This window comes from Bos taurus, chromosome 23 (genome assembly GCF_002263795.3).
Source record: "Bos taurus isolate L1 Dominette 01449 registration number 42190680 breed Hereford chromosome 23, ARS-UCD2.0, whole genome shotgun sequence".
Classification (NCBI taxonomy): domain Eukaryota; kingdom Metazoa; phylum Chordata; class Mammalia; order Artiodactyla; family Bovidae; genus Bos; species Bos taurus.
In genome coordinates, this window is record NC_037350.1 from 25,054,165 (window position 1) to 25,066,757 (window position 12,593).

The 12,593-nt window shown below is 44.2% G+C and overlaps 1 protein-coding gene across 13 annotated transcripts; it reads left to right on the forward strand.

Moving 5' to 3' along the window:
- The first annotated feature begins 1,845 nt into the window (after positions 1-1,845).
- On the forward strand, positions 1,846-12,380 carry TMEM14A (transmembrane protein 14A). Of its 13 annotated transcripts, none has more exons than XM_024983515.2 (7): positions 1,846-1,910; positions 2,209-2,332; positions 4,683-4,767; positions 6,095-6,179; positions 8,385-8,486; positions 9,752-9,839; positions 11,623-12,231. In XM_024983515.2, the coding sequence occupies exons 4-7, from the start codon at positions 6,110-6,112 to the stop codon at positions 11,660-11,662; spliced, it is 300 nt and encodes a 99-aa protein (XP_024839283.1). In that variant the 5' UTR covers positions 1,846-1,910; positions 2,209-2,332; positions 4,683-4,767; positions 6,095-6,109; the 3' UTR covers positions 11,663-12,231.
- Positions 12,381-12,593: the final 213 nt, after the last annotated feature.

A 12,593-nucleotide genomic window follows, 5' to 3' on the forward strand; every position in this document is an offset into this window, starting at 1 on the left:
ACCCTCACCTTGGGCTCTAACCTTCCCATTAGATGGAGTAGGTGGCAGTTGGTGGCATGTAAGCTGAGAGGACAGTGGCCCCTTTGCCTAAGAACTTTCCTGTTCCCACATGTTGTTCACGTTGCTCTTTTTTTTAGATGAAAATACCTTGAGTAGGAATATCCTGCTTTCAGCCTCTAAGACCTCAGTGACAGGGCTGGAAGGGATCTCAGCATCATAAATCCAGGCTCTGGGGTTCAGGGGTAACTTATTTACTTGAGAAGGGGCATCATATTAGTTAAAGATATTGAGGCATCCCAAGATAATTTTTGGTTTTATTCTGGATAAAGAAAGTGTCCTGGGAGTCTTGGGAGAGAGAAAAAGGGAAGGAGGGAGGAAGGAAAAGAGAGACACACACACACGTGGGCGTGCACATGCGTGGGAGAACACACACACAAGGGTGCCAGCATGCACTGGGCTAAGGATGGCATAGAAAGGGATGAGGAGAGCTGGAAGAACTCAGCACCAAACTCCAGGACACCACTTCTCCATCCACATTCCAGCGCCTGACATCAACTCTCCTATGAATCTCCCAGAACCCTGTTAACTCCCCCGGCCCACCTTAGACTTCTCAGAAGTTAGATACAGTTACACTGCTTCCTTGAAGCACTTTTAAACACAAGGAGTAGATTCAGCAAATTTCACAAGGTTTAATTTATATTCTTAGTTGTTTTTTTTTTTTACATTTTAAGAAATTCTGTTATGCTTGATGAACCCTAGATGACGCTTTCCTGGTGGCTTAGATGGTAAAGAATCTGCCTGCAATGCAGGTGACCTGCGTTCGATCCCTGGGTTGGGAAGATCCCCTGGAGACAGGAGTGGCGACCCACTCCAGTATTCTGGCCTGGAGAATTCCATGGACAGAGGCGCTTGGCGGGCTACAGTCCATGAGTTCAAAAAGAGTCGGAGATGACAGAGTGACAGCCTAGATGACAGCCTTCTTCAAATCTGAAAAGCTATTATATAAGGAAGAGGGTTGGAGTTACTGGCCGTGGCCTGGAAGGCAAAACTGGAGTGAGATGAGAAGTTGTAGCCTGGAGTTAGGATTCACGGGTTTATCCCTGGGAATGAGTTGTTCTGGGATTAGACATGATTTAGTGCCTTTCAGTTCTGGCACTCTGTACCTGGTCCCTTCAGGTACTTAAGCCCGGCAAATCTTGGGTTTTACCAGGATGCTGGTCTCCGCACCACATCTAGATAACGTCGTAGATGGTACCATGTAATGAAGGGTGCTCGGGCTTTGAAACCAGACAAACTCGGACTCTAACCTTTGCACCTCACTTAGGAGTTGAATCTGTGGAAAACTCCTTCGCCTCTCCGAACCTTAGCTCCCTCCGCTGAAAATAGGGTCAATCTGCTGGAGAGTACGTAAAAGGCCTGCTGGAGAAGGCCCACAAACGCCCCTTAAATGAAGGAATCTCTATACTGGTTAAAAATCTTTTGCCATCTGGAATCCCCGTTACACCCAGGTCCACGCCCAGTCTCGCTCCGTCCGGCCGGGGGCAGCAGGCTCCAGTCCCAGGATCAGGGCCAGGACCGAAAGCCGGGCCGCCGGAGCGAGTGGCCGGATCCCGAGCGAGTGACCAGGTGTGGCCGCCGCCTGAGATGCTACAGCGCCGGCACTGCAGGTGGTACAGCCAAGTAACAATCTCCGCTGCACCGGGAGGGCACCGGCCGGATACCAGCCGGGTAAGACACCGGCCGGATAGGACCCCGGCCGGATAGGACCGAGCTTCGGAGGAAGGGATGCTGAGCATGCGCGTGCGGAGGCGGGGCCGGTGCTTCCTGGAACCAGCAGCCCCGCCCAGTGCTGGGAGGTGAGCTCTCAGAGAGGGAAGGCTCTGACGGCGAGGTTAGCTTCTCGGTTCCAGGTACGAAGTTTTCCCTTAGCTGTCTCCCAACTTTTTTCTTTTCAGCCGCGGGGAGAGCTTAAGGCTGCAGGTGAGCTGTACATCTGGCTGTACCTTGAGATCTTTCTGCCCGTAATTTTCATACAAAGGTGCAGAAATAGGCAGATAACGATGCCAAGAAACTTGGGAAGATTTTCCAGGGGGTGGAGTCTCCTCTTCCGGGGATCGCTTCTCTCCTTTTTCTGGGAAGTCCCCGAATTTCTTCCTTCCAAGGTCCTAAATCTCCTACCTGTCCTCCCTCCTCCTTTCCCGGAGCTAGGGAGAGATGGAGAAAGGGGTGGGGCCCTTGGATCATCGCAGAAATGCTTGGTAAGGTTTCAAACCTTCCCAGCACCACCCAGACTTCACTCGAAAATGTCTTTCAAGCCCCAAGGAGTTCAAAGGTAGGTAATTATTGATACTCAGCATATGGAAATGCTTTTTATATAATAGCTTAGGGAGATCTCTTAGTGGGTTCTCCAAATGTTGGAGGGCTAGGGACAAGGCAGGTCCCTGTCACCTAGTTTTGTGCGCTGAGCAGTAAATCGTTTTGCTGCATTGCACCCAAGATGCTTTCTGGCCTTTCCAAGGGGTGGGCACTGCATTTGTGATGGGAGCACGTGATGCATCGCGCACACCATCTTCATTCCCGTCCCCGCCTTGTTAACGCAGCCTCTGGCTTTCCTGTGTGATTCTGAGGAAATCAAACCGTCCTGCAACGGAAAAGGAGCGACAGGGAGAATTGCCTTTTGTTTGGATTTTCGCTGTAAACCCTTACAAGAGTTGAGAATAGATTTCTTTTGGCTCCTTAGAACAACACTCGGCTCCCTAAGGATATGAAGGGCTTTTTCCTGGCAATAGAGCTATACCGAGGGTAGGTCGGTTTCAGAGTATCTTAAGGTGGAAGTTATTCCTGAGTTTAGTCCTCAAGGACCTTGACTGGTGCAGAGGAGAGAGCTCAACGGAAGTGACTGTACATCAGGGGCCCAAGAGAGGATCAGAGAAAAAACTGGGGAGCTTTGAGGAGGGAAAGGAACCAGCCTTCCACAGCAGGTGATTGACTTAAGGAAAAAACTAGGTTCCTAAGTTACCACCTGATGATGAGTGATCTCTCTCATAACTTCACCTCTGTATGTAAGGATGTTTCCTGACTGTATGTTGGTCATCTTAAACTGAATATGTTGTTTCCCTGTCTCAGGAAACAGCATCCCCGCTAGTGGTCCAAGCCAGAGACTTATCCCTTCCCTACTCCCCGCCCAACCCCACTCCCCCACTCCGGGCTTGTTGACTCAACCCCCTGACCTGTCCACCTCACTCCACTCTCATTTCTCCAGGCCAGACCACCATCACCTCTTGCTTGGCTTATTGCATCAGTCTCCCAGCCCATCTTTACCATACTCCCTTTACAGGGCTTCCAGGAGTAGTCCGGCCCTTACTCACCAGCGCCTGCTCTTTTCACACCCCTTGCACTTCTCTCCATTTTAAAACCACACCATGCTGTCTCATGCCACTAGGCTTTTGTAGGTGTCCCTCTTCTGCGTAGGACACACTCTTCCTTGCCAGACTCCTCCCTTGCTTTACTCCTGCCGGCCTCAAGGCCCCAGCTGGGTCCCTGCTTCCTCGCAGAATGAAGCTTAGGCTGCCAGCCTGGGAGGGTGAAGCTCCTGGTTATAGGGCCTGTGCCTCTCCTCCGAGGGCTCCCTCAGGCAGCTGCGGCCTTCCCGGTGCTGCGCTGGAAGTCCTGGAAGACCAGGGCTGTGTCCATCAGTGGGGCTTTCCATCTCTTCCTGCTGCCTCCACATAGAAGACACCCAAGAGATAGTCATTGATGTAATTGAGTATATATGCAACTTATATCAGTAATATTATGGTTTGAGTCTATGAATGCCTGCATCATAAATCACCCTGCCTCAGTTGATTTCTCATTGTGCTGAAGTAGTATAGCCCTTGTTCACATCAAGCTTAAAAATGGGTGTAAGAGTGAAAGGGAGGAATCATCATTTGAGCAGCTAATATTTGTTGGGTGTTCAGTGTGTCCCAGGCATGGGTTCTGAGTGCCTTACAGCGTTAACTCATTTCATCACCACAGCAACTCTGTGAGGTAGGTATTTTTATTATCCCTGCTTTACAGATGGAGAAACTGAGATACAGAGAGATTAAGGAACGAGCCTAACATTACACGTTGGTGAAGCCAAGCATACACCGTGGAATGTGATGGGCTCCTTGAGAAAGACAGGAAGTAGGAGTGGACGTGAGGTGTTCACAGGGCTAAGGGTAATAGGTCTCCAGGTGGAAGACAGTGCAGTGTGGGCTAAGCCACGAGGCCAAGAAGTGCTTAACCCAGAATTCAAAACTTTCAGGAACTTCAGTCTCACTTGTACGTTCATTCTTTTGGCAGCTAACTTTGTTTTTGGAAGTACTACTGATTAGGAATGAAACTTCTCTGAGTCTGCTATCTTGGTTCTGCTGTGTGACCTCAGGGCTGCTACTTGCCTTTTCTGTGCTTTAGTTGCCTTATCTGCAAAGTGGATAATGATAGTACTTACCTCCTAGGGTCGTGGTGATAATTAAATGAGTTGATACATATAAGGCCTTACAATGGTGTCTGGCACGTGGTAACTGCTCAGGAATGACATCCTTATTATGATTTATCCATGGTTTTGGAACACACGTCCTTCCTTCTTCTATATTCAGCCCCACTGGACCACTTCTTGGGCATCAACAACCATCCTGTTTTAATTCTTCATCCCACAGACATTGAGAATTTTCCATCGTTGCCTCCTTTTCAGCGCCATCACCTCCTGTGCCTTGGGCTCCCAACCCCAGACCCTTCCTCACAGTAAGTGCTAGCTTACCCTCCTTTTCCATTCTTCTGGGCGAGTTTGTTACCAGTTGCTGCAGAGAATTAAAGACCAGGTTAACCTAAATGGCAAACAGTGAGAAAATTGTGAAAATACAAAAAATTCTCATATACCATTCCTCATGTATACAAAGATAACTGTTTTTCCCAGGGAGAAAAATAGAGATGTAAAAAGATGTGCAGTCACTGCCAGGAATCTTAGAATAATAATTAAAAAGAAAAACTCTAGAGCTTATCCTGTCTATTCCCCTCACTTTGGGGGAGTTGGCCTTTTAGGGATGGGGCATGGTCCAGGGTCCAGCAGCCACTAGTGACCAGAGGCCATGTGTCCAGCCTGTAGCCAGCACTCCTTCTTTTACGTCTTGGAGAATTCCAGGCAGGATTTCCATGGAGTTTCTTCGAACTTTTCACCCATGGGTGTTTCAGCTGCTTCTGTGAGGCCTGCAGGATCTCACGGTCACTCAGTTAACTTCCTGTCAGGACTGCATTGCATTGCATCCTTCAGTGGTTTCCCATGGACCAAGTGTGGGTGTCTCTGCCACCACAGGAGAACTGTCTCACAACAAAGCAAAGAGCACGTTGAAAGGGAATCAGTCAACAAGCACACGTCCTTGTTACCCCTTTCCTGTTCTTAGGTGTGAAGAGGAGCGGGTACAAAAAAGAAAGAATTACAAGATAGAGTTAAGGTCAGGGATGTTAGAAGAGCAGACGCTCCAGACCAGGTGGACGGTGCAGGTGGGAGTGGTTAAGGGGGTTAGGGATGTGGCTGGGAAGGGGCGTGGTTAAGGAGGCTAGGGGTGTGGCTAGAAGGGGCGTGGTTAAGGTGGTTAGGGGTGTGGTTGAGATGGGGCGTGGTTAAGGAGGTTAGGGGTGTGGCTGAGAAGGAAAGTAGGTTCAGAGGGAGATGGTGCGTAGAGAATGTTGGTCGGGGAGAAGGGGGCAAGTTCCAGGCACGGGAGTGCAAAGTGAACATGGCAGGGTCACTGCCCCGCTAGGAGACCAGGCTAACCAGAGCAGAAGTCTTGCTGGGGAGTGGGAAAGGCGTCCCCAACTGAGAGGACAGCAAGTTTTGGCAGACAGGAAAGGAAAATCAGCCTCAGGTGTCTCCCTGAGTGATCTTGAGAGTGATGAGGGTGAGGGGGACGGCGGCTGAGTGTTGGGAGAGGGGGAAGATCCAGCTGCCCTTTTCTTAGTGAACTAGAGAAATTAATTTATATAATTCTGTGGAATGCACATCATTTTTATATACATTTGCTCCCCCAGACTCTTTTTATTTGTAAAATATGTCCCTTCCCCCTTGCTTTAGACTTAAACCTTGCCAATGGACCTGATTGGTTTTGGTTATGCAGCCCTGGTGACGTTCGGAAGCATTTTGGGATATAAGCGGAGAGGTGAGGCCAAACCAGATTTTTCATCAAAAGGACCTGGTGGGAGGTTGTGCTGGGATCATCTGAGGAGTCTATAATATAAATAGGACATGAAGTCCTCAGGTGGCTGAGGACCAGCATGTGGTGGGAGGATTCGGGGAAGGAGGCGGGTTCCCTGCGGCTGGGTGAACAGAGCCTGTCATTCCAGAGCCTGGGCGTCTGGGTCTCCCTTCATCTGTTAATATCAGTTGCATAATTGACCTAAACTCCTCAGGGCTACTCACTTATTATCAGATGAGTTTGTTTTTTTGTTACATACTCATAGTGTCAAAAGGGCTTCCCTTGTGGCTCAGGCTGGTAAAGAATCTGCCTGCAATGTGGGAGACCTAGGTTCGATCCCTGGGTTGGGAAGATACCCTGGAGAAGGGAACAGCTACCCACTCCACTTTTCTGGCCTAGAGAATTCCATGGACTGTATAGTCCATGGGGTCGCAAAAGTGTCAAAAAACAGAATTATGTTGATATTGTGTGTTGCAACAGAAAATTTGTTCAATACTTAGATATAATATCTGAAGTAGTCTCTTCATCTCTGTCCCAAGATGGAGAAAACACCCAGTTGATAAAAGACTTTCATGGAGAAAAAATGAAAGGCCAAGTTTTCTATTTTAGTTTGTTTAAGGTAAATGCATTTATATAATCACAGTGTCCCAAATTTCTCTTTCTTATTTTTGTAAGAAATTCATAAAATGAAGTTATATTTTGAAGACTGTTTTATTAGTAACATTGGAGGACTTGAATTTCAGGTCTATATGGTTTTGAAAGTTACTTCTTTTAGTGATTTTTTGCTGTTGCTGCTGCTAAGTCCCTTCAGTTGTGTCTGACTCTGTGCGACCCCATAGATGGCAGCCCACGAGGCTCCCCCGTCCCTGGGATTCTCCAGGCAAGAATACTGGAGTGGGGTGCCATTTCCATCTCCAATGCATGAAAGTGAAAAGTGAAAGTGAAGTCGCTCAGTCGTGCCCGACTCCTAGCGACCCCATGGACTTCAGCCCACCAGGCCCCTCTGTCCATGGGATTTTCCAGGCAAGGATACTGAAGTGGGTTGCTATTGACTTCTCCGAGTGATTTTTTGAGGTGTGGGTAAAAAAGAGAGCTTGTGTGTGTGTGTGTGTTGGGGTTGCTGGAGGGTGTGGCAGGAGAGGGTTACTTTAGTTATAAGACATCTTCCACTTGTTGCCTGAAGAATTAAGCTAGAACCTAGTGCACGTGGCTTCGGTTTCTGGATGGGTGTGTGTGTGTGTATGTGCATTGCTGTAATGGTTCTTAACCCTGCTGCAATCTGAATTTTCTGTAGATGTTTTAAAAAACAGAGATGCCTTGTAACTGAATCACTTTGCTGTACATCAGTAACTAATACAGCACTGTAAATCAATTATATTTCAATAAAAACAAATGATACATTGAAATCTCTCTCCCCCAAAAAAACCCCAGAGGTGCCTTGACCCTAGAGATTCCAATCTGATAGATTCTAAATAGAGTGAGTGCCTTGAAGTGGGGACTATATGTCTTAGTCACAGTATCACTGGTATGTACCCTCTTGCTCCCTACCCCGGGCAGAGGAAGTCCTCTCTGTCTGTCCCAGTGCCGGGGGCAACACTGGGCGGGTACTGGGTGGGGAAGGGGATGGGTTGGCAGCTGGTTAGCTGAATCAGAGACCGGGTTTTTCCTGTTACTCATTGTGGTCCTGATCCACCTGTGAGTCGTGATGTGTTAAGGCTGGAAGCTTTGTTAATTATTCAGGACAGAACCACTGCTTGGTTTGCATAGGACCCCCTCTACCTCCATGAGTTGAAAACATCATTTATCTTATTTTTATCATCACAACCTGAGAGTGAAATAATAGAGGCAAAGAGAATAGGGGGAATAAAAGAGGGGCATAAAGAAGTTAGGTAATTGTCTAAGATCATGCAGTTGCCATTGGAAGTGCTACTCCAAGGCAGGCTTTATCTCCACACCCATCCCTCCCATTGCTGTGTACTTGGGGTTCTGCATGAAGCAGTCATTTCTTAGAAACTGTCCGTGGATAGCTGATACATGATTTGGCAGTTACAGTGCCCAAGAAGAAACACATTTTTTCCACGTGTTGCATATATCACACATTAAGTGATAAAGGCATGTCTTCATTTGCGGATTTTCTATCTGAACCCTTACTTTTTTTTCCCCCTCCAGGTGGTGTTCTGTCTCTGATTGCTGGTCTTTTTGTTGGATTTTTGGCTGGCTATGGAGCTTACCGTGTCTCCAATGACAAGCGAGATGTAAAGCTGTCACTGTGTAAGGCGTTTTTTCCCTGGTTATGCAGAATCAAAGCTTGGGGGTAGCTTTTTAATACCCAGCCCAGGTGTCCTAGGAAATACTGGTGAGTTGGCAGGTGGCAAAATGCTTGTGTGGAGATGGAACGCTATTCTTGTTCCTTTCTACACAGACCCGATCAAAAGTAATGACGTTGCTGCCAGGACTCAGAAGAATATTTCTGTAAAGTTTGTTACTAGGAAGAGAAAATAAAATTAGAAAAAATGAGGAGTTAGGTCTGAATTTTCTGCTAACCCTCCTAAATGCACGTTAGCATGGTTTTTATTATTGTGAAAATATCTAAAAAGAGACAGTCTTGGATTGTTTTATTGAATTTACAAACTGCTTTTAGATCCCACTTTGCCTTAAGACTGAACCTAGAAAAGCAAGGCTGGGCTCCCCTGACTGTCCAGTGATTAAGACTTTGCCTTCTAAGGCAGGGGGTGTAGGTCTGAACTTCTGGTCGTGGCACTAGCTCCCACATGCTGCAACTAAGACCTCGCACAGCCAAATAAATACATATTTTTAAAAATGATACACATATATTGGGCATTTTATTCATATGCACTTAAACAGTTAATGTACTTTATTGCCAGTCATGTTGATTTGTGTATCAGCAAGTGATTTTGCCTTTAAAGTTGTTCTTAAATTGTGATATCAATGGCCTAGTCTCTTACATAATCTTTCATCTAGTGGTTCAGCTCCTAAAAGGCTGGTGTGTGCTTCTGAATTTGTATTATTATTAGACTGTTGTTATATATTTTGTCTCCAAGCATTCATTTTTTTGAAAATGAAATACTACAAAATAAAGTCAGCCTTTTCCTACTATTATTTTATTAATCAGGTCTTACTTTAAAGATTCACTTTAGAAACTGATTCTTTTCCTTCCGTTTATTGGAAGTCTCCTGTGAGTCTAGGCATACTGCCTAGTATTCCCGAGGAAACTTGGAAAAGATACAGTCCTGGCCTTCCCAGGAGTGTTCTATAAATAGAAATTTAAGTTAGAAAAACACACTTTTTCTTTTCAAGATATTTCAGTAATGGATTTTAACATGCTTGTTTACTCAGAAACCTTTTTGATTAGCTAATTTATAAAGTATTTTGACAGAACACTTTATCTTTTCAAGAACATAGCAACTCAGTACCAACACATAATCATTGTTATATTAGAAAGCTGAAATCAAATCCGTCTGTTTCACAAGCAAGTACTGATAACATGTTTGAGGGGTTCATGCACTGTTTTTTAGTTACAGCTTTCTTCCTGGCCACCATAATGGGGGTGAGATTTAAGAGGTCCAAGAAAATCATGCCAGCTGGACTGGTTGCAGGTTTAAGGTAAGAAAAACCTATTTTGATCTATTCTTTCCTCTGCTGTCATTTTGAAGTGCTGAATTTTGAGCAGAAGTCAGTTTTAACTTGAAAGGTCAAAGTACTTTTTATTACAGTCAGCATGACTATAAAACCTTCAAACATCATCCGTTCTGGAGAAGGCAATGGCAACCCACTCCAGTACTCTTGCCTGGAAAATCCCATGGGCAGAGGAGCCTGGTAGGCTGCAGTTCCATGGGGTCACAAAGAGTTGGACACGACTGAGCTACTTCACTTTCGCTTTTCACTTTCATTCATTGGAGAAGGAAATGGCAACCCATTCCAGTGTTCTTGCCTGGAGAATCCCAGGGACAGGGGAGCCTGGTGGGCTGCCATCTGTGGGGTCACACAGAGTCGGACACGACTGAAGCAATTTAGCAGCAGCAGCCGCAGCATCCATTCAATCAGTTGCTGACATTTATGTGCCTGGGAATGTTTTTATCAAATACACTTAGTGTTGCTATAGTATCTGATCACATGTACACAATTACCTTTTTTCAGAATAAAGAATTAAAATCAGCCTCATTTTTTTCTCAGGATTTACCTGTCTGAGACAGTAAATGTATTCATTTAAATCTGATCTCTCTCTTAGAGAGTTCAACAGTGACAGTCTCTCACAGTTACTTTGAGTTTTTAAGGGAGAAAACTTAATATTTTTAAGAAAGATAAACAGGGAGCTTCACATTTCTCTTAATCTCAGTAATTCTTTCCATGAGATTAAGCACATTCCCAAGTAAAAATTTGTGCATAACATTTTAAATTCTTCTTGGAAGCTGCATTTATATGTTGAAAGCTTTCAATGTGTTCATTTTCTTTGATGTAGGTTTTCACTTTTGGCAATTTATGCTAAAAAAATAATGAGATATATCCAAAGACTGATGTCTATTGCAACTCTGTGTCTAGTTGAAGATATGATGAACTGAAAAATTAGAAGCAGCTTGAAAATTAACCAGTAAGGAAATGGTTCAATAATTGTTTTGTCCACTTAGTGGAATATTGAGCAAGCATTGCATCTCATATTTTCAAAAACCATTTAGTGATGTTCGAAAATATTAATGACAAAATAGGAGATGAAAACAGAATAAACAACCAAATATAGTGTGATCTCAATTTTTTGGAAGTCTGTGTATAGAAAAACAAGATAGGAAGGAAATACTTCAAATACTTCATGTTAGTAATCTCTAGGTGGTAATGGAATGAGAAATTTTCTGCTTTCTACTTTTCAATCGAATTTTCTAGCGTGGCTAGATACAATGTTTATGATTTGGAAACAAAAGTGTGATTATACAGGCCTGATTTCTAATGAGGGTCCCGTTCTAATGATGGTACTTGGTGGTGGAAAGTCAAAGTAGGGTTTACAGGTTAAAAAGACAAGACTCCAAGCTTGGAAAGTAGCTGAGATTGTAATAATAACACAAAATTGCCCCTTGCTGAGTTTTTCAAGCTCCTTGCCTTTACTATCTATTGAAAATTTTGTTTCCTAACATTTCTCTTATGAAAGTTCAGCCCAAATTCTCAGAACATTAAATTCTGATTTTTCTCCTTCACTTAGTGAACATTTTTTAAGTGGCCAGTTCAGTCACATCTGGGAAGTTCAAGTACAGGGATCCTGAGAGCATCTCTGGCCCAGGGAGTAGCAGCAGAGCCGCACCCTGGAAGCCAGGGTCTCGTACCACACAGGTTAGGTGGGCATGTGGGCCTTCTCTCGCCTCCTGAGTCACCTCCCCTGGCCTGTCTTGTTTTAATCCAGCCTCTTGATGATCCTGAGACTTGTCTTACTGCTGCTTTGAGAAGCCAGAGAAAGTGAAAACTAAATCTGAGTCGTTCTGCTCTAATGGCCAGAAGCCTACTGTTTGTACTGAAAAGATAAATTCCAGTGTGGAATGTTCAGTGTGGTCTTATTTTATGTTGGAAACTACCCAAGAAACACTGTCGCCTCTAATATGGACACTAGTTTGAGGGATTTTGGGGTTTTTTTTTAATGAATAGTTTAACCGTTTTCTAATTGTTAGATTCTGATTTCATTAAAGATATTTTAATGAAATTGTGATGTACATCATAAATTGTGATGTACTCTTTGATTTTCTATGTCATGTTTTATAGATGGTGGTTCCAAATACTCATGTCTGGAGTAAGTTTGAACTATAAACTATAACTTATCAGATGATGGAATGCCCTAAGCGGGCTTCATAGAATGCTCTTGTATCTATTTGTCATTTGTGTTATATTCGATTTTTTTCCCCATTTTAATTGTATTTCTGCCAGTGGTTTTTTTTTTCTTTAATAAACTTCATCCCCAGCACACTCTGTACAAATATTATGTATTCAGTATTCAAATAAAAGACCTGTTTTAAGCCTGTTTCTCTCATTTTAAAGTCTTCTCTATATCCTTATCATCTTTGATAGTATTTTTCCCAAGGATTCTATCTTACTCCCTTTATAATAACAGAAAATAAATAAAAGTTTAAATGTTTACAATTTGGAATAATAAAAAATATTAAGAAAATATACTGATACATGGCTCCCTGATTGTCATTCCTTAATATTTTATGTTAAATAGTGTTAAACCACTGAGGACATCAGATCACCCTCATTCTATACTGTGAAGATCAACTACAATTAATTAACTACCATTCTCAAAACCAACAGCAAGAAACATCTCTATTTCCAGGGAATCCTGCCATTTTCAGAAGACAAGACAGATGCAAAGATGAAAAAAAA